Raw genomic sequence first — 21,766 nt, forward strand, 5'->3', positions numbered from 1 at the left:
TAGAAAAGGGGTGCAAAGCTTGGAGAAGAGACAGCTAGAGTTAGTGAGGGAGGTGGAGGCCACATCAGGTCAACCCCAGAGCCTGCATACTAGCCGGGCCGAGGACGGCACTGGACTGGGACTCAGAACTCAGTGCCAGCCAGACTGCCCCAGCCCATCTGTGACCTCAGGGACTTGCTCCTTCCTACGTCCCATCTGTAAAATGATCCCTTGTTCAGAATAGCTGTGACGTTTCCTAGGAACCAAGAGACAGGTCTTAACTTCCGATCTCCTGCACATCCATGGGGCCTCTCACCTGGGTTAGCGTCTGCACGTGGATGATGTTGATGAGGCGGAAAAGGAAGGACATCTGCGTGGGCACCTGGGATATGTAGGCAAGCAGGCGGCACTCCGACAGGACCTCGGCAACTGGGGACACAGAAGAGGTGTGAGCAGCAGGCTCGGGCCAGGGGCTTGTACCCCAGGCCTCTAGTCAAGGGCCCTCTGAGGGCCGACTGCAGCTGAGAGCCACCACTGTCCAAACAACTACGGAAAAGGCTGGCTGCAGGAGGAACGAGCCTCCAGCTGTCTGCCAGCCAGGCGGAGCCTGCTTTCTCTGGAGCGCTCCCACCAGGAGCTCACCAGCCCCTTTCTTTCAGTGGCTTCACCACCTGAGGCCCTCTCATCCCAGGCAATTCCAGGCCGGGAGGGGAAGCGTGTGTGTGTGTGTGTGTGTGTCTGTATTTTGCATTTTGCTGGCAACAATGGGTTTTTAACCTTCATTAAAACATATGTGCTCATTAAAGGAAGCACATTTGATGGAGCAAAGCAAGAGCAGTATAGAAAATCAACTGGAAAGCCACCAATGTGGGCATTTGGGGCAGCTACTTCCTGCCATTTTTGTCCCTTGCTAGAGGCTGGGTGTCTGACACCAGCATGGCCGCACTGGACTGGTCCACCTTGGCACCAGGGCTGCCCCTCACCTTTCACGTCAACCTGGTTCTCAAATCGGTCCAGGGACAGGGTGACGCAGCGCACCAGCATGTTGGAGTCCACCAGCGAGCTGTTGACCTGCTTCAGGAACACCTGGAACTGGAGCAGAGCCCACCTCAGACAGGAGATGGCGGGCTCCTGGCTGAGCGTGGGCCGTCACTGCGAGGGGCACTGCTCTAGCCTGGGCCAGCTGTCCCGGCAGGAAGACCGAGGCTCAGACAGACTGGGGGACCCGCCCTCACTGCCTGTGAACCAGCAGCCCCAGCAGGAGCCATGAGGTCTTCTGATCATCTGGCACAAAATTCAGGGTTTGTGCATAGAAGGGTGCCAGGCTCCTCTCATTTTTATTTCAACTAGTCTGAGCTGGTTTCTGTCACACACACCCTGGGAGCCCAACATGCGAGGCTCAGTCCTGCCCTTTGTGGCACCCACACACTGCATCAGAGCCATGTTCACTGCCCATCTGCTCCGACCCTCATGCCCGCCCACAAGCAGCTGCGCCTCACCCGGTGTTCCCCAAGGACTAGCACAATGCCCGGCACGGAGCCTGGGCTAATCAATGCTTGGTGAAGACGTCCCACTGACTCCCTAGTATTCTCCAATTTAAAACCAGCACCTGAAGTCTGGCAAAGACCAGGGCTCCAAGATAACTTCTGAACAATGCAGCAAACCCCGTGGAGCCCTGGGCTGGTCTTACCTTTGCATCAGTGTTAATGTATTTATTGAATCTCTTGAATGCATCAACATTGAACTTCATCAGCTCCCCCAGGAGATCAAAGTAACTCTGGAGCACATCTCTTGACTTGCACTCACTGTCCACAATGCAGTACAGGATGTGCTGGGGGTGGGAGAGGACAGGGTGAAGACAGGAAGGTGGCCGAGCCCTGGCGCCACAGGCAGACATGGCTGCTGCCCCAGGGCTGTACTCATCTAAGCACCCACTGCCTGCCTCCCACCAGGGACTGGCATGTAGCTCAGACCACATGGCATTTGCTTCAAGCAAGCATCACGCTGATGGAACCCACGCCCCAGTCTAGATTCTCATCTGAGGATGCTGGTGGCTCCACGGGCAGAGTAGGGCCTGACACACCTCACTAGGAGGTGGGGGCAGACCTGGGCATGTAGTCACGACCTCTTTTGCTTGCCCAGGGCTCAGAGCTAAAGCCTCTGACCTGCTCTGACCAGGCTGGCTGGGGCTCTCCAGCTAGCAGGCAAGGGGAGCTGTCTCCAGATGAAACATGGTCACTGCACCGAGGCCATTGGGTAAAAAGGCACCAGGGTAAATGAAGCACAGGGTAAAAAGGCACCAGACACATTTTGACCCCATGGTCTGTCTTTGTTTATAATAAAAAGTTTACACTAAAACCAATGAATTTTTTTCAAGAGCATAAAGCCAACTTAACTCCTTGATAAAGTTTTCTGTGACAGTTAAATTGTTTTCCATTTTCATTTTTCTGGAATTACTTGGATCAGCTCTTTCCCTTACGGATTTTACAATTCATGGGTCAGTTTGTTTGTACCCTTTACAAAACCCATTGTAACTCTGGCCATTTGCCTCCCTCCTCCCCTACTTTGTAAACTTTGCTTTGTCTGAAAGCCATTTTTCAATAAAGGGAAACTAACTTATACAGCAAAATATCCTCAGGGTCAAAAGGCCTTGCTGGGTAACTCTACAGACTCTGAATTTCCTCCACAGCCACCCCCAGATCCTTCAATCCCCTGTTAAACACCCATGGGGAAGCCACAGTTGGAGATTCAGGAGAAATGCTAGGGCCATCTGCACTGCCATTATAAATTAGATAGATTCCGTCGGCTCCTGAGAGGCTGCCTAGGTCTTGGGGCAGGAAAGCAATGCATAGGATGCAGGGGAGGACGGGACACCCACACCCTGGCTCCTCAGGCCGTTACCTCCAGAAGGCCTCGCTTCAGCAGGAACATCTGGTCTGCATAGGAGGTGGTCCCTCGGAGGAAACTCTCCACAGCCCGGGCTTGCCAAAACCTACGACCCAAATGTTGACCCCTGGCCCAGGTGGCTAAGGCTGCCCTCTTCTGGCCCATGTTCCATTCACCAAGGGGCTGGGAGATGTCTGCTGCCCTTTTATTCAACTGACATGAGGTACTGAGTATCTACCAGGCATTAGGCCTCATACTGGGCACTGGGGACCCAGGAAGAATCCCCACCCTCATGGAGCTGACAGCTTAGAGGGGAATGAGCCTCTGGTTCTGTCTGAAAGGAGCTGTCTTGGAGAAGGTGGCGTCTAGGATCAAAGGATGGCCCCCGTGTCACATATGAAAACATACTCTCAGCTTTGCCCCGTCAAAAAAACAGGACATGGAAGAGGCGGGCCAGGAGTATGGGCAGGAACCTGACGGACACATGTGGATGGGCACAGAGCTCCCTTCCGATGGGCTGTGCTAGAGAAGGGGGCTGGTGCTGACGGAGCAGCCCGAGCGCAGAGCTGGGACCTGTGACGGGCGTCTGGATGAGGCAGGCTGAGTGGATGCGGCGCATGTGGACACAAAGCCTACTGGCCGCCCACACTCCAGCCCTGACGGAATGCCTCCCTCACCTGCCACTCCTGTTCACAGCCTTCAGGACTCATCTTAGAGAGTCTGACGGACACAAGAAGCCCTCCCCATCCATGCACAGCCCCCACCCCCCGCTGGGGAAGGGGCCTTCTCTGCTCCCACAGCTCCTGGGGCAGGGCTTGGCTCTGATCCTTTCCACACTGAACTGAAAGAGGGATCTCTTCATGTTTTCCTGCGGTCCAGAGAACTCCGTGTGGGCGGGGGCTGGACCGATCTGCCTTCTACCCATCTAGAACCAGCGCAGAGGCACAGAGGAAGTGCTTGGTGAATGTTTGGTCTTTCTTGAAATACACTGCTGGAGGGCAGAAGCTAATGCACTCACGGAGTCAACACGAGGGAAGACCGCAGTCTCAAACCCCCTCTTCCCCACAGTAATCACATGTCCAGTACGGAAGTGGTGACTAAAGAAGGTATTGCTACCCACTTGAGAAATACTGGCTCCTGGGCCCCTCAGCAGAGGCACGTGCCTGTCCCCAAAGCTACCTGAACGACGACTCGGCCGGCTCCTTCTTCATGACCTGCAGCAGACGAGTTAACAGGCCCCTCTTCCCGTCACACACCAAACTCCTGAAGTAAGAGAGACAGGGACAATGGTGGCAGTTCTGAGAGGTTGACAGGAACCAAGTTCCACTTGGCTGAAGACTACTGTCTTGGGGCTCTGGGGCTGGGTCTCTCTGCTGCCTCAAGTGGGTGACAAACATGGGGACGTTCCAAGGCTGCAGGACGTCCTCCTGGCTGCCGGGGTCAGAGCACCCCAAGGACACCTACAGTCTTAGAACTGAATAGCCAGGCACGCACATCTCAGGTGAGCTTTCCCTTCCCAGGCCCTCTGGCAAGCACTCAGAGGCCACAGACACACCCAAAGTGAGACAGGGCTCAGAAGTGCTGGCAGGAGGGCTGTTTACACAAAAGTGGGCTTGAAATGCCACGCCACAGTCTCCCAGAAGGGGCAAAGTTTGTGCCAACAGGTTGAGGCACGGAATACCCTAGCACCCGGGTTCAGCTCCAGCTGCTCTTGGACAAGTACCTACGCCTCTGGTCTAGGAAGCAAAGATAGTAGATGAGGAAATGACTTAGACTACATCATGGGGCAGAGAGGGCCAAGGCAGGTAGGGTTTCTGGGCTCTTAAATTCCCTCTTCAAATAGAGCAGCTCTACTTGTATTCGCTGCAGGCATCGGGGCAGGACTGTGCATGATTTCATCTGAACCAAGAGTTCTGCCTTTAAAAAAAAGGCTGGGTAACTATGGCTCCTGTTGCTGCCTATACTCCTCCCTGCCCTGACCCCAGTGAGCCTATGACCTCCGTGCCCTGCTCCAGAGGGTGCAGTAAGCACAGCCCAGCTAACGGGCCTCGGCAGGGGGCAAGAAAGCCCTGAGTCGGTAAAGGTGAGTGGGCGGGGAAGGGGCAGAGCTCAAAGGACCTATCTGTGCCCCTGCCCCCATCTGCACCGCAGAGATGACGGCACTTCCCTGCCAGGGCCGGTGTGGGCTCCACTGAGATAATGCCGGGGGTGTGAGGACAGTGTCTGGCACACAGGAGCCCTCAGGACAGTGTAGCTACACATGAGTGAGAACAGACAAGTGTGCACATGCGCAGGCACGCAGGCAGCCGGGATTGGCTGCGGGCCAAAAGTGCACCCTGCCCGCGCTCACCTGTCAGTGTTAAGGACAGCGTCTACCTCGGGGATGTTGGCTTTGAGAGAGATGGCACTGAGTTCGTTCAGTTCCTGGTTGTTGAGCAGCAGGTACTTGTTCCTGAAACAAAGGTTTCGAGGGGGCAAAGAACAGGAACTGGGACTGCTAGCTCGGCACTGGGCTGGTCCCCCCCTCCCTCCCCGTGGAGAGAATCCGGGAGCCCCCCAGACACCCACCCCTCTGGGAGGGCACGTGGGCTCTCAGGCTGGGGAGTCCCCCTGGCCCCTCAGACCCTTCTACCCACTGGACCTTTCCCTAAATCTTAATTTTTGGCTTTCCTTGGGGGAAAAGCACAGAAGCTATGTAACAGTGGGCCCAGTTTCCTGTACACCAACAGCTCGCAAGAGCAACAGCCGCCTGTGGGTTCCATCTTGCCAAGGTCTCCACTACAACAGTCTCCCCAATGCCAAGCTCAAGGGTCAGCTGCCATTCACCCCACTCCTGCACTGTTTTCCTTACAGTGGAATCATTCTCCTGGACAGTCTCCATTTAAGGTTGAAAAGTAAAAAGTTAGAGTGAAGAATGTGTTTCAAGAAAAATGGGAGAGCACATCTCCTTCTGCAGGTGAAGAATATTACTTCTGTTCAATAAGCAAACAATCACCCACTGTGCCCTCGGAGGTTCCTGCTGGCTGCTGTGAAGAGCCAAGCTGTCCACTCCTGGCTAGATGGACAGACAGCTGAGAAAGGTGTTGACTCTTGAGGGTGGTAAGGGGCCAACAAAGTCTGCACTCATTCCCGAGGGAGGCCGTGAGGGTGAAGGGAAAGCTCCGCCCAGTGCTTGGTCCAAGAAAGAAGGGCCGTGCAAACAGTCCACGGAAGTGCAGCCCCAGGGGGTGACCGGGGTGACAGCGGCTCTCAGCTCCCGGGTCCTCCAGAGCTGAGGTCGGCGGTGGGATGGAGGGCAGCGAAGGAGGTGCGAGAACCCCCCTTCCAGGGACAGTTCGTACTTACTCGTGGTGGTCGCTGAAACTCTGGAGAAGCCTCAAAAACTGTATCTTCAAGGTGATGTCCTAAAATACACGTGCATCCTTGATGTTAAAACCACAGTATCAGTGTTTAAAAAACAAATCAAAACACTCTGCTGAGAGCCTGCGTGCGTCGCTCTGCCCCCCAGAGACCCTGTCCTCATGCGCAATGAATACTTTCCTTTAGTCAGAAAACCCTCTGTTGGCTTCCATGTCTGACCAAGAGCAGATTAAGCTAATGTGGACCCTTCTGGCTACAAAGAACCCAACATACTGGATAAAGAATAACTGAAATTCTTTTAAATGTGAGCCTACATTCATAAGAAAGGGAAATCCACAGGAATCAGAAAGGAAGAAAGGATGGAGTTCAGAGCAGCAGGCACAGGAGCTGCTGGTCCGCCGCTCCAGGCCCAGTGAAGTGGCAATGAGACTCATTTATGGCAGGCCTTAGGTCTTAATACCCGGCAGGGACCAGACAGAAGCTTGGGCCCGTGTCAAGCCTGGGGAGCACATATATTTGGTGAAAGAAAGGTTAGAAAAACCCCACCTACCAGCCAAGGGAGCTGGCAAAGCAGGCTGTCTGCCAGGGTGCAGCTGGTGGTGGAGGGTGGTCCCCAGGAGAAGGAGCACCCTGGGCTCACAGCACTAGAGGGGTAGGGCCAAGACACTCAACATGAAACTTTCCTGGGGGCACTATACCCTCTGAAGTACCTGCCAGACAAAAGCAAAGCACTCTGCAGAAATACTTCCAGGGCCAGGCAACGGTCCACCCTGGGCTGAGTCTTAAGATTCATACACAAGTATTAGTACCTCCATGCACAATCCAAAGAGACCGTACAAAAATGTTACAAACAGAGATAAAATGTAACAGAAGAAAATATTAACATAAAGAATAAATACAAGTAGGTTTTGACCAAGAGCCAGACAGTGTCTAGAACTGCAGAATGTACTCACTACTTGAAATTAAAAATTCAAATGGATGTGCTGAAGGGCAAATCTGACCAAGCCAAAGAGAAAAATGGTAACCTGGAAGAGTCTGACACTGAGGGAAGTCCCCAGAACACAGTGCAGAGACCAGGAAGGAGCCATGGCACCGGGCGCTGATGGCTGTGGGGCGCTTCAAGTTCCCAGGGCACTGTCCCCCTCATGCTGGTGGCCCACGAGGCCAGCAGGCAAGGGAGTGTGATCTCTGCTTTGCAAGAAAGAGAGGCTTGGAGGTTCAGTGACTCATTCAAGCTCTCCCAGTGAGCCAAGTGGCCACAGGCCTCTGAACTCACACTCCAGTGTTCTCTGGGGCACTGCTGAGAGAAGCCAGGTAGAGGTGAGCCCTTGACCCCTCAAATGAAAAAAAAGAGAGCATCCTAAAGCTCTTTCTGGATGCAGACCATTGGCGTTATGTGGTCCTAGCAGACAAAACTACTGTCAGTGGAGGTAAATTTCAATGAGGTAGAGTATAGAATGAGGAAAAAACTGCTGCTAGATACTGGAGAGTAGCCCTGGCTGGAGGTGTGCAAAAAGCGGCTGACTGAAGGGCCTCAAAAGGGATTTCTGTCTAGGTAGATGGGTGGGGTCAGATCCTTCCCCAAGGTAGCTTCCAAATATGGGATTATACAGGCTCTGACTTCCCGTTTCTGTTGTACTCTCGAAGAATGAGGTTTCAAAGGGTCACCAAGCAGATCTCGGAACAATCGCTCCTGGCAAGTAAAGCACACCTTTACTTGTCGGGGTCCCTACTCACCGGGCTGCAGTCACAGTTCTGGTTGTGACCATGGAGGACAAGGGCAGACGCTGAATGCTTCCTCCAAATCAGCTTGTCAAACAAATTATTGAGCCCAGGGATCAGCTTGAACTCTGCAATCATTCTGTGAACCTGGACAGGGTAGGAAGGCAAAAGCATTAAGACAAACGTGCTGTGAAGCTCTATCAGAGCCTTGCGTCAAGCACAATCCAGTGTAGTAATTTCAGGGTGAAGAAAGCACCAGTTTGTAGGTGCTGCTGGGGTTTAAAGAAAACATTCACACTTACTCTACCCCTCGCCACCACTCCCACTGTGCACAAATGTGCTTCTGAACTCTTTCATCAATCCTCATGGCAGTCCCAGGGGTCATATAGTCCCAGCAGGTTCTCTTACAGAACGTTAGCTTTGGATTCAGATTGCCCTAGGTTTAACTCTCAGCCCCACCACACATGAACTTGTGACCTTAAACAAATTCCTGAACCTTCTAGTTTGTTTTCACCTCATACTGAAATAAAAATATCCCTCATGCTTCACAGGAGAAAGTTCAACTGGAGGCAAGATAAAAATATAAAAAATTGAAACTCTAAAGACCCTAGAAAAATCTATGTAAAGATTTAAAAACTCAATTGATCAAAGAATGCAAAAGACTTTCTAAAGTATTACATGAAACCAAGAAACCAAAAGAGAAGATTGTTGAATTCAACCATATAAAGAAACCTTTTAAAACTCACTGGCAAAACTCAAAATAAGCAAAGCCACAGTCAGATATGATAAATGCAGAACACAATGGAAATCTCATGTCACAGGTGAAAGGCTAATTTGTTCTCTAAGGAACCCTACAAAGCTCTTAAACAAAAAGACCAACCTTACAGAAAAAATGGGCAAAGGATATAAATAGGAAAATGTAAAAGGTTCTTCAATGTGGAAAGCACTTGGCCTCACTTACAATATTAATTTAAATTCAAATCACAGCCAATTTTTCACTTTTTTAGGTCGGCAAACAAGATAAAGTTCCATAATAGTGTGTTGGTGAGCTGGGCCACAGGTACACCTATATGCTGCCAGCAGGAGGGCATGGCCATACCGGTACTACCTGCAGGAGGGTGACAGTTTGGCAATCTCTCTACAAATGGCACATACATATTCCCTTTGACCAGCAATTCTACTTTAAGATCTCATTCTCAGCTCCATATAAATACTAAATGACATACGAACAAAGTTCCTCACAGCAGCATTTGTAATGCCAAAAGAAAAAAAAAAAGATGTCATGTATACTACCGGCAATGGGGGTGAGCTGCATAAACTACAGTATATCGATTCAATGGGCTATAAGGCACCAGTAAAAAAAAGAATCCAGGTCTTTTACATGTAGTAGAGTGTATATTTACCAAGATACAATATTAAGAAAGTAAGTGTGTACATGACACATTACTGTGTTAAAAACAGAAAAAACAAGACAGGAGTATATTTGCTTTTACAGCATAAAATATCTCTAGGATACTTTAATAACTGTAAAACTAGATGCTTCAAGGAAGAACCAGAATGCTCAGGATCAGAGAAGAAAAAGGCTTCATTCATTCTTATGTATACCTTTTAATATAGAAAGAACTATGTGAATTATTAATCTATTAAACATTAATATTTTACATAACAAAACAAAACTACCTTTCCCAGGACCTCTGTAAGGATAAAGGCCAAACACGTGTGCACAGTCCTGAGCGCAGCAGCAGCGCTAACTCCCACTTTACAAGAGAAAAGGAAGTTCAGCAGGACCGACCTGAGCAGGGCAATAATGAAAATGTCACCCTAACTCAGGCGTTCTGATCTGAAAGCCTGTCCCTTTCCAGACGGCTGCAGGTGTGCATTCACCTCAGGAGACCAGACCTTGACAAAGCTGTGACTTCGGGCAATGTTCATAGAGCCCAAGTCCCTTGAAGGAAAATGAGGGACAATGAAGCTGTTGAAAGGACTCAATGAGGTGATGTGAGGGGAAGCTTAGGGCCTGACTTACAGGAAGTGTAGGGGAAAAGTGACTTCTGTATTATTTTCATTAGCACCAGAAGGATGGAATGTAATGACATCTGGGGAGTGTTTCCAGTCTAGTGATACTAATTTAGCCAAGACTGGTCAAAGAACATGGCCTAAATGCACAATAGTAAGACCGCTCCAAGGAGGAGCCTTCCGTGACGCCTGGCCAGGGAAAGCCTTCCCCTTGCTCTCCCAGTCCAGGCGGGTCTGTGCATCCCTGTCCCCAGGGTCTGGCACACCGGAGGAATACCATAAATGCTGACTGTGCAAATGAGAATATGCCAGCACAAGCCTGGTTCTTAGCTTAGAGGACAGTCGGTGGTTCCCTCCAAGAAAGCAGCAGCTGTAATCACACTGTTCAGAGATCACAATAATTCTTGGAGACTTACTAATAGGAAGGCTCAGAGAGCAGGGAACTGTTGGGGGTGGAGGGAGAGAAAGAAGAGTTGGGCAGCAGTTTAAATCCTGGCTCTAATGGAGCCTGCAGACTGAGAACGCGGCCTTAGGTACCTCGGTTTTCTCAAGCATCAAGTAAAGGAAGAGGGTGGTCACCACCTGATGTGTGTAACTTACCAAATACCCGAAAACTCAAACATGAATAACTGGAAGTGCCTCAAAAAATGTGAAAGGATTCAATACTCCTGGAAGGAGTTAAGGATAACTAAGAATACCCTGACTCCTCTTTCTCATTATCAACACCCAAACAATCTGCAAATCCTACCTGTTCTTCCTCTAAAATCTATCCAGCATGCACTTCTCACTATCCTCCCTCCAATTTGCTGGTCCTAGCTACTATCATCTCTCACGCAGCAGCTAGAGGGATGACTTACCATTTCAGTCAGAGTAAACACCAAAGTCCTGAAAATGGCCCATGAAAGCCCCATGCAGTGTGGCACCTGCAGGCCCTCAGGCCTCGTCTCCTTGCTGCCTATTCCAGTCTACCCCAGCCTCGATTCCTCACTGTTCCACCAACCCACCCGGCACATTCCCACCTGGGGCCTGCTGCCTCTACCTGGCAGGCTGCTTCGGGATCGCCATGCCTGGCTTCTTGCTTTCTTCAGGACACTGCCACGCCAAATGTCATCTTTTCAGTGAGTCTCTTCTCTGGCCACCCGATCTAAAACTGCTCTCAGTTGTGAAATGGGGATGACCACACCGATCTCACATAACGCGAATGTCATAGTCCAGTGTCTGCCGAGCTCCCAGGCCCCACCTCATCTACCCCATGCCTAGTTTCCTCCCTCAGAGAATGACGTCACTAGCACCGTCTGTCTCCTCCTCCTCCACCCTGGAGAGCAGGGCTGCGTACTGCCAGAGCCCTCTTTTTCCCCTGCAGGGTTCGGCTCTTGCTCCTCCCTCCGGGAGCTGCTTCAAGGCTCCAGGAGCCCCGCACATCTGGGGCCCTGGTAGTCGCCTTGTTTTCATTGCCTGGCAGCTCTGGGCACTGGCCCAGCACCCTCAGCCCCCATCAGATTGGCAACACCTCCAGGGCAGTCGTCCTGCCACACACTGACCCTTTATCCTTCACATTACCAAGGCCAGGGCAACGTGGCCGAGCCACCTACTCCTGTCCTGGGGACCACTGCTCTGCCGGGAAATAGTGTCTGTAGCAGGTACGGCAGGAAGACTATGAGCTCTGGAATCAGACTGGCTTCCTGGTGTGTAAAACAAGGATAAGGAAAACCACGCCTATACTTTACTGGGTTAGGAAGGGCCACTCTGAGAGGTGACCTCACCGAGCTCTGTGCCCACCACAGGGCCCAGGGAGCATCTGCTCCTGGCTCCCCCTGTTCCAAGAGTGACGGCGGGCCCACCTGGTTTCGCTGGCGCCCCATCAGTAGCACACAGAGGACATAAAGTACTTCCAGTTTATACATGATCTCATGCATGATCTTCATTGACTGAGGCAGCTGGGTCCTAGCTGAAGTGTGAGGCAGGTCATTCTCCTCAGAAGCGCCTGGAGGAGGGAACACAATGGAGGCTGAGACAGCCACCGGGGGAAAGGGTTAAGTTGTTGCTTGCGGGGAGACACGTTTCTGACCCTCAAACCTGCTCTGAATAGACTTGACATAACAGAGCCATTCGACTGGGCCCTGAACCTTGACAGAGACTTTGAAAGCCACAAAACTGCCTCCAGGCCCCCAGGGGCCAGGCAGGCTTAGAAACTTAGAAGAATCAACTCTGCACATTGAAAGAAAAAGAACTACATATGGTGATGGATTTTAATCACTGTGGTGATCACTTTGCAGTATATACAAATATTGAATCATAATGTTGTACTGTTGAAATGAATACACTGTTGCATGTTAATCATTTCTCAGTAAAAAAAAACAAAAAACACTCTGCAGTTCCATTCTATCTCATAACATAATAAACATACTCTGACACAGCCAGTGCAGTAGCGTGGTTCAGCCCTTCCCTACATCTCCCTTCCTCCTGTCGGCCCCTCCCTCCCCTCCAAGTGCCCAGGTATCTAGTGAGTCCTGGTCCTTCTGCCTGGCTTCCACGAGGAGGCACTGCTGAAAGTCTGAGAGAGACCCTTTCTGAAGACTTTCCCATTTTGCAAAGAACCATCTACTGTTTTGTAAGGTTCAACTTTCTAAAGCAGACTGGGCATCCCAAATGCTATTGGTGATATGGGTGAACCTGTTATCTACTACCATATTTTCACTTCCCCCAGTTCACTAGTAACAACAGCAGCAGCTAAACAGTGTTTATGGGACACTTAGTATGTGCCAGACATTACATTCTAGACTTTAGGCAAACCATCTCATTTACTCTACAACCCAGCTGGCCCAAGTCTCAAAGGGCCGCTCAAGCCACAATGGCTGTGCACTCTAGGGAAGGTGGTAGAGCAAAGTGATAAAGACTGGGGGTTCCGGAATTACAATTTGCTGGCTGAGTGACACTGGACACATCACCTCCTCACAGCCCTTGGCCTGCTCTGTGAAACGGGAGTGGCGGGAGCGCTCCGGCGGATGGCCAGGATCACTGTGTGCACTGAGGGAGAACAAGTCCAGCACGTGATTCCCGGGAAGCCTCACTCTTAGATCATCCTTATTGTTTTAAAAGAGTACTGGTCAGAGTCAAGAGTCCTTAGGAGTTACTGCCCCTCAGCTGTCCTCATCTTTAAGGTAAAAAGATGAATGAGTTAAGTTCTAAGGTCTTTCAAGCCCTACATGGCTTTCAGAACATTGGTGATCAAATATATTTGGGTACTTCTGCATGGTGATATCATGACATTAGAACCTAACTTACTCCACCCAACAGACTTGGAACTACTTTTTCCCAGCCAGGTATGTCACTAACCTGGAAGAAGAGCAGCTGCTGAATGAAGTATGACTGAGAGGCAACGTGGCACAGCTGTTAAGAGCAGAGACCAGGGAGCCAGACTGCTGGGCCTGAAGCCCAGCTCTACCCTTTACTAACTGGGTGACCTTGGGTAAATCTGTTGATGTCGCTATGCCTCAGTATCCACCCTCATCTGTAAAATATAGATAATGGCAATTGTACCTCTTAACAGTGTTGCAAAGATTCAAGGATTTAATATGATGAAAGTGCTTAAAACAATGCCTGGCACATGTAAAGCAACATGTTAAGTTCGTTAAATAGAAGTAAAAAAACTAATTGAGCTTTTTGGCTAATGCTTGCTTGCTACATGTTTTCTTCTTTCTTAATCTGCAAGCTCTTAATGGCAACTAAAGTGGCAGTGGGCAAGGACTTCAGTGTACTAGAGAAAATCTGAGAAAATTCTATCTCAAGAAAAATCTATTTGCCTGCACATTGAGAGAAAAACTGTAATGACAGGTCCAGACCACCGCTATAAAATGAATGCTGCAACAAGGTGTCAAATGAAAATTCTGGTTTTCCAGTACATGTAAATGTTTACGCTATACTCTAAAGTATGCAACAGCATTTTGCCTAAAAAAACCTATGTATATACCTTAATTAAAAAATACTTCACTGTTAAAAAATAGTAACCATCATCTGAGCTTTTGGTGAGTAGTAACCTTATTTTGCTGGTGGAGGGTCTTGCCTCAGTGTGGATGGCTGCTGACTGATCAGGGTGGTGGCTGATGAAAGCTAGGGTGGCTGTGACAGTTTCTTAAAATAAAACCATGAAGGGTGCCGCACAGATGGACTCCTTCTTTCACGAACAACTTCTCTGCAGCATGTGATGCTGTTGGACAGCATTTTATTCATAGAATTTCTTTCAAAACTGGAATTAATCCTCTCAAACCTTGTCAGAACTCTATCAACTAAGTTTATGTAATATTCTAATTTGTTGTCATTTCAACAATCTTCACAGCATCCTAACCAGGAGTAATCGGATCTCAAGAAATCACTGTCTTTGCTCATCCACAAGCAACTCCTCTTCCTTCCAAGTTTTATCACAAGATGGTGCAATTCAGTCACATCTTCAGGCTCCACTTCTAATTCTAGTTATCTTGCTGTCTCTGCCATTTCTGCAGTTACTTCTTCCACTGAAGTTTTGAAGGTTGGAATCAACTTCTTCCAAACTCCTGTCAATGTTGATATTCTGACTTTCTCCCATAAATCACCAATGTTCTTAATGGCATCTAGAATTCTGAATCCTTTCCAGGAGGCTTTCAATTTATTCTGCCCAGATCCATGAGAGGAATCACTATGGCAGCTATAACTTTACAATGTATTTCTTAAAATAGTAAGACTTGAAAGTCAAAATCGCTCTGTGACCCATGGGCTGCAGAATGGGTGTTGTGTCAGCAGGCATGAAAACAACATTAACCTCACCGTATGTCCCCATCGGAGCTCAGGGGTGACCAGGTGTCTTGTCAGTGGGCACTAACATTCTGAAAGGAATCTTTTTTTTGGTAGGCCTCAACAATGGGCTTAGATTTTTCAGTAAACCATGTTGTAAACATATCTGTCACCCAGGCTTTGTTGTTCCATTTACAGAGTACAGGCAAAGTGGATTTAGCATAATTCTTAAGGGCCCTAGGATTTTTGGAATGGTAAATGAACACTGGCTTCAACTTAAAGTTACCACTTGCATTAGCCCCCAACAGGAGTCAGCCTGTCCTTTGAAGAGTTGAAGCCAGGCATTAACACAGTGTTTTCAAGGTTCATTCAGGTCGGAGCATGTATCAATACAGCTGGCCTTCAAAAAACACGGGTTTGAGCTGCACAGGTCCAGGTATGTGAATTTTTTTCCAGAAATAATTTCAAAAAATTCTGGAGATTTGTGACAGTTTGAGAAAAAACTCTTTTGGTTCATTTAATAATATAGTATATAATATGTATTATACAAAATACATGTTAATTTATGCTTATGTTATCAGTAAGGCTTTAGGTCAACAGTAGGCTATTAGTAGTTTTTCAGGGAGCCCAAAGCTATATGCAGATTTCTGAGTGGGAGTTGGTGCTCCTAACCCCCCTGCATTGTTCAAAAGTCACATCTATTTCATTTTTTAAGTTGCTGGATAATATTCTGTTTTTTGAATATACCACATTGTTAACATCAGTTGACAGACATTTGGGTCACTTCCATATTTTGGCTATTGTAAATGTGCTGCTGCAAAAGCTCAATATATGAACTTTTATGTTAACATATCTTCATTTCTCTTGGGTATATACCTAGGAGTGGAATTTCTGGGTCATATGGTAACTCATGTTTAAACTTTGGAGAATTCTGTGAAAATTGCTTTACATGCCCACCAACAGGGAATGAGGGTTCTGATTATCCACATCTTTGTCAGTATTAGCTATTATTTGTCTTTTCAATGATAAACATTCTGGCAGGTGTGAAGTGATATCTGATTGTGGTTTGTATATGCATTTCCCTGGTGGCTAATAATATTGAGCATAACATGTTTTCACATGTTTGTTGGCTATTTGTATATTTTCTTTGAAGAAGTGGCCAGATTCTTTGTCCATAATTTGAAATGGGCTGTTTTATTATTGAGCTGCACTGTAGGAGTTCTTTATATATTCTAGATTCAAGTCTTTATTATCTATATGCTTTGCAACAACGTTCTTTCATTCTATGGGTTGTGTTTTTACTTTCTTGATGATGTGTTTGAAGCACAGGATTTAATTTTAATGAAGCCCAATTTATCTATTTTTAATTTGATTGCCTGTGCTTTAGGTATCAGCTAAGAAACCACCACCCAATCTAAGGTCATGAAGATTTACCTCTGTTTTCCTCTAAGGGTTTTATAGGTTTAAGTCTTACATTTAAAGTCTTTGATCCTTTTGAGTTCATTTTTGTATGCGACGTGGGGTGGGGGTCCAACTTTGCTCTTTTGCATGTGGGTATCTAGTGGTTCCAGCTGCATATAATTAGGTATCTTTTAAAAACCCAATATGACAATCTGTTTTTTGAATAAACTGTTTAATCCATTCATATTTAATATTACTAACAAAGTTGAATTTATTACTTTTTGTTTCCTATATATCTCGTGTTTTTCTATTCTATTTCTCCTTTAATATTTTATTATGCAAATATATTCTAATATAACATAATTCCTTTAATGACTTTCTCACTATATTTTTTAAGTTATCTTCTTAGTTACTATAGGGCATGCCATATACATCTTAACTTGACAGAATATTTTTCCAGATTTACACTAGCTTAATTCCAGAGCTCCTATATTCCTCAAAATCCTCTTCCCCCTTTTTGTGCATAAAATATAACATTATGCATCTACATATGTGAACAACATAGTTGTTCAAGGGTCTTCTATAATTTAAAATATGACTTCATGTTTTCAAAATTAGTTAAGAACACACACAACTCTACACAACTACTTTTTAAATTAATTAAGAAGAAGAAATATGTATTTGTTCTATCTTTTATAATTACATAATTACCTTTATGTTCTTTGTTTTTTTGTGTGTGGATTTGAATTACCATCTGAGGTAACTTTCTTTTAGCCTTAAGTCCTTTGGTATTTCTCATAAGACAAATCTGCTAGTAATGAATTCTCTTAAGCTTTTGTTTATCTAGGAATGTCTTTATTTCACCTTCATTTTTGAAAGAAAGTTTTGCTGGATATAATTCTTTTTTTTTCTAGCACTTTGGATATATCACCCCATTTCTGGCTCTATCATTTCTGATGTGATGTCAATTCTCAATCTTACTGGAATACTTGAACGTGATGAGCTTTTTCTTGCTAATTTCAAGTTTTTTTCTTTCAACATTTTAATTTTGATGTATCTGGTGTAAATCTCTGAGTTTATCCTACTTGCAGTTTTTTCACATTAATGATTTTCACCAATTTGGGAAGTTTTCAGCTACTATTTCTTTAAATATTTTTCCTTTTCCTTTCAGTGAATTTTCATTCCACTTGTACATTCTAACTCTACAACTTCCACTTGGCTCTTTTTTATACCCCCTGTGCTTTATTGATATTCTCTGTTGACACATTATCATGACAGCTTCCTTTATTTCTTTAAAGCATAGTTCCCTTTAGTCCTTTGACCATACTTACAACGGCTGCTTTGAAGTCTCTGTTAAATATGGTATCTGGGCTCTCTTACAGAAAATTTCTGTTCCTACCTTCTCCTGTGAATGGGCTATACTTTCTTGTTTCTTTGGATGTCTCATAACTTTTGTTAAAAACTGGACATTTTAGGTAAATGTGGACCAACTCTGGATATTGATTCCTCTTCCTCTCCTTTAGAGCTTGTTATTTTCTTGTTTATTTGTTTAGTGAACTGGTTAGCCTATTCTCCATGGACTGGTGAGGCCTTTGGTGGTGCCCCTCAGAGGGTGCAGCCTTGGGCATGTGGACAGTCTCCCTGGATGACAGTGTTTTAGCAGGACGCTCTTTGACTGGCTCTTTCCCTGATCTCTCTGTTAAACTTTCTCCCCCATCTGGTATTAAACCCAGCTGTCAGGCTCTACAAATTGCTGGCTGAATACTCTGCAATGCCTTATGGCATAAATTACTCTAAATCTGCTTCAATTAATATCAGGCAGCAGTAGTTTTTGAGACTGAGATTGGTTCTGACCTAAGAAGAGCTATTCTTAACTGCTTTCCTGGTTCTTCTAGAACTACCTGGCCATGGTTTAGCTTTTTCTTCTTAAGAGTTAACAACCTCCTTTTGTTTGTTTACCACCAAAATGCATTATTGTTTTTTGAGAATATCCTTACGCTTGAACTTTCCTACCTTCTGTTCTTACTTATTACCTCTTCTCCAAGCAAAATCTTGGTGCCACTTCTCTGAGCAGGGCCAGTAGCCTCTCTTCTTGTCAGCTTGTCTCTCCTTGCATGAAACCTCTGTCCTACAAGTGAGCTTGGGGCAAGGGCTACAGAAGACATAGAATTCTTGACCTGCTAGGGCTGGGATAGAGCTTCTATATTATGAGTGTAGTATGTAGGTGGAGGAAGGGAGCCCCTGGCATTATGTGCAATAAGTGAATTAAGTGAAATATGTCAGAGAAAGAAAAATAGTATATGATATCACTTCTTTGTGGCATCTAAAGAAGCTGAACTCAGAAAATAGCACAGTAGTGGTTACCAGGGGTTGGGGAGGGTAGAAATGGGGAGTTATCAGTCAAGGAATACAAACTTCCAGTTATAAGATTAATAAGTTATGAGACATTTTTCCAAAGAAGAGATACAGATGGCCAACAGGCATATGAAAAGATGCTTCACACTGTTAATCATCAGGGAAATGCAAATCAAAACCAGAATAAGATATCACCTCACACTATTAGAATGACCACTATCCAAAAGACAAGAAGTAACAAGTGTGGGTGAGGATGTGAAGAAAAGGGAACCCTCCTACCTTATTGGTGGGAATGTCAAATTAGTGCAGCCACTGTGGAAAGCAATATGGAGCTTCCTCAGAAAATTGAAAATAGAAATACCATATGACCCATTAATTCCACTTCTAGCAATTTACCTGAAGAAAACAAAATTCCTGATTTGAAAAGATATGTGCATCCCTATGTTTATTGTTCCATATTTATAATAACCAATATATGGAAGCAACCAAAGTATCCATCAATAGATGAATGGATAAAGATGATGTGGTACATATACACAATGGAGTACTATTCAGCCATAAAAAATAAATATCTCCATTCACAACAACATGGATGGACCTCATCCATGAAGTACTATGCTAAGTGAAATCAGCCAGTTGGAGAAAGACAAATACCATATGATTTCACTTATTTATGGAATAAGAAGCAAAACAAAGCAAAGTGAACAAATAGCAGTAGACTCATAAACACAGAGAAGTGACTGGGAGTTATTCTGGGGGAAAGGTTGGGGGAGCGGGTGGGGTGTGTGAGGGGGATAAAGGGGCACAAAAATTCTCAATCATGCTGTAAGTTGGTTACAGGGGTGGTAGCACAGCATAGAGAATATAGCCAATGGTTCTGTAACATCTTCCTATGTTGACATATAATAACTGCACTAGTGGGGATGAGCATTTAATAATATGGGTAACTTCTGAACCACTGTGTTGTATATTTAAAACCAATATAAGATTGTATATCAGTGATACTTCAGTAAAAAAAAAGGCAGAAATAAACTATAAATTAATTTCAAAAAAAAGATTAACAAGTTCTGGCGAGCCAATGTACAGTGTGGTGATTATAGCTAATAACATTTGAAGATACTAAGAGAGTAGATCTTAAATGTTCTTACTGCTAAAAAGAAATGATAATGATGTGATGGGATGGAGGTGTCAGCTAATGCTATGATGTAATCATACTGCAAAACATAAATGTATCAGGTCAATCATGTTGATATTAAAAAAATGTATCAGGTCAACATGTTGTACACTTTAAATTTACACAATGTTTAAATCAATTATATCTTAATAAAGTTGGGGGTGGGGGTGGGGAAAAAAGGAGCTCTTGACTGCCAGGCTATACTCATCAAGAATTTAGGCTCTTCGACTTAGAGTTGGACAGAATGAGAAGAGCTGGCAGCCTGCCTCCCAGTGAGATGCCATATTTCTTGTATGGGAGTGGTGAGGGGAGAGAGCCCTCTCTTTCTGGTCACACCTGCCCGGAGTACAACTCCCACCAAGCAGAACTTCAAATGTCATAGACTCTCACTGGTGTCCCTGAGTTCCAGTAAATATTCTTAAAGAAATGTTTCTTCATATGCTGTACGCTCCTAGAACTAGCTCCACAAGCTTTATACACAGGCTTTGTTGTTGTCCTTTTACAGTTTCACTGGATAGCAGAGGCACAGAGCTCCACATTGTCATCCCAGAAATAAATCTACTCCCTTCACATTTCTCGGCAGGATTACAGTGAGAATTCCTGAGTTTGTACAATCTGACTCCCTCCTGCAGGCCAGAGCCAAATGCTTCAGGGGTGAGCACCTGACCCAAGAGGGGCCAGAGTCCTTCATCATGAAGTCAGAGCTGGGACAAGGAGTCTATTCATTTACTAGGTAGTCTACTCATCAGAGCAGAGAGAAGAGAGCACTGAAACACCATGCAGACAGAAGAGCAGATAAATAATTCCCTGGATTCCTAAGAGTGCTCTGGTTACTGGTTCCAGTCAGTCTCTTCTCCTTCTCCAGTCCACTTTGAGGGAGTTCAAAGAGGCTTCGGTCACTAGCTATCAAAAATGTCTTAAGAGACAAGTAGTGACTCTATAGCATCTTACTATGCTAATGGACAGTGAATGCAATGGGGTATGTGGTGGGGACTTACGATGGGGGGAATCAAGTAACCACAATGTTGCTCATGTGATTGTATATTAATGATACCAAAATAAAGAAAATGTCTTAACATTCATAATTGGGGACTTCCCTGAGGAAAATTCTACTTTGAGCAAATTTCAATTAATCTCTCTTGGAAAAGAGGTCAAGAATCTTCCTTGGAATAGAGGTCAGGTGCCCAGAGGAAAGCTCCCCACCTCTCAGAAGACCTCCTCCAAGTACCTTGATTATGCTCGGATTCTTCATTAGCCACTCGCATCAGGGCATCCAGCACCAAAGCATTGTCTAGCCATGTGTACCACTCCTCCAATTCCTGAAGGAAGCTGGCTGTGCCTGTTGACTCTGACACCTTTCGAGTTGCCAGCTTGCAAAGCCGCTCAACAAAGCCAGGGATGCTGAGAAGGGCCGCTGCCAAAGGGAGAACAAAAGAGGGAATTTTCAAAACAGAGACCAGCTCTAAAGCCCTCAACAAACAGACTGTTCCTTACCTGCATGACAGGAATGAATCTTAATTTCACATTAGCTAGTTTGAGTTTCCCTTTAAAATGAAATGGCAAGCCAAGGTAAAATGGTAATTAAGTTGTGGAAACAAGTTCAATTATAGCAGGTGCAGGGAAACAGACCTTACTTATATCTACTGGTGGGAATATAAATTGGAATAACTTTTATGTCTTAAATCTATGTGCCTTTGAGCCAGGAGGTCCATTTCTGGGAACTTCCCTTAAGGAAATAACCAATTATATATACAAAGATATCTATAACAAAGATGTTCACTGATGTGGTTTCTATAATAGCAAAAGTGGAGATAACTACATGGTCATTAATATCATACTGATTAAATACAATTTATCCAGTACAATTGACTACATAACAATAGACACTAAGAACAATGATACATCTTTACACAGTTGACCCAAAAAAGATGTTTAAATTTACTTGTTAGAGAAAAAAATATTAAACAGTATTACTTTAAGCCCATTTTCCTTAGAAAATTTAATATTTGCTTCTTTAAAATATGCATATAACACACACATAAAGAATGGAAGGATATATACCAAGGAATTTCCTATGGTTGTTCCTGAGCAGGAAAGGATATAAAT

At 45.7% G+C, this 21,766-nt stretch overlaps 1 protein-coding gene across 2 annotated transcripts in view; it reads right to left on the reverse strand.

Moving 5' to 3' along the window:
• TRPC4AP (transient receptor potential cation channel subfamily C member 4 associated protein) overlaps positions 1 to 21,766 on the reverse strand; it is a 96,166-nt gene that overhangs the window by 1,790 nt on the left and 72,610 nt on the right. Inside the window, exons 8-17 of one of the 2 annotated variants that reach the window (XM_036902486.2) lie at positions 20,889 to 21,074; positions 11,805 to 11,947; positions 7,963 to 8,094; positions 6,211 to 6,269; positions 5,216 to 5,317; positions 4,045 to 4,128; positions 2,881 to 2,971; positions 1,670 to 1,810; positions 963 to 1,071; positions 296 to 408 (exon numbers count right to left, since the gene is read on the reverse strand). In XM_036902486.2, the coding sequence (XP_036758381.1) occupies positions 296 to 408; positions 963 to 1,071; positions 1,670 to 1,810; positions 2,881 to 2,971; positions 4,045 to 4,128; positions 5,216 to 5,317; positions 6,211 to 6,269; positions 7,963 to 8,094; positions 11,805 to 11,947; positions 20,889 to 21,074 (1,160 nt within the window). Of the gene's footprint in view, positions 1 to 295; positions 409 to 962; positions 1,072 to 1,669; positions 1,811 to 2,880; positions 2,972 to 4,044; positions 4,129 to 5,215; positions 5,318 to 6,210; positions 6,270 to 7,962; positions 8,095 to 11,804; positions 11,972 to 20,888; positions 21,075 to 21,766 lie in introns of both variants that reach the window. The other variant, XM_036902488.2, reaches the window with a different exon arrangement.

This window comes from Manis pentadactyla, chromosome 5 (assembly GCF_030020395.1).
Source record: "Manis pentadactyla isolate mManPen7 chromosome 5, mManPen7.hap1, whole genome shotgun sequence".
Taxonomy (NCBI): Eukaryota; Metazoa; Chordata; class Mammalia; order Pholidota; family Manidae; genus Manis; species Manis pentadactyla.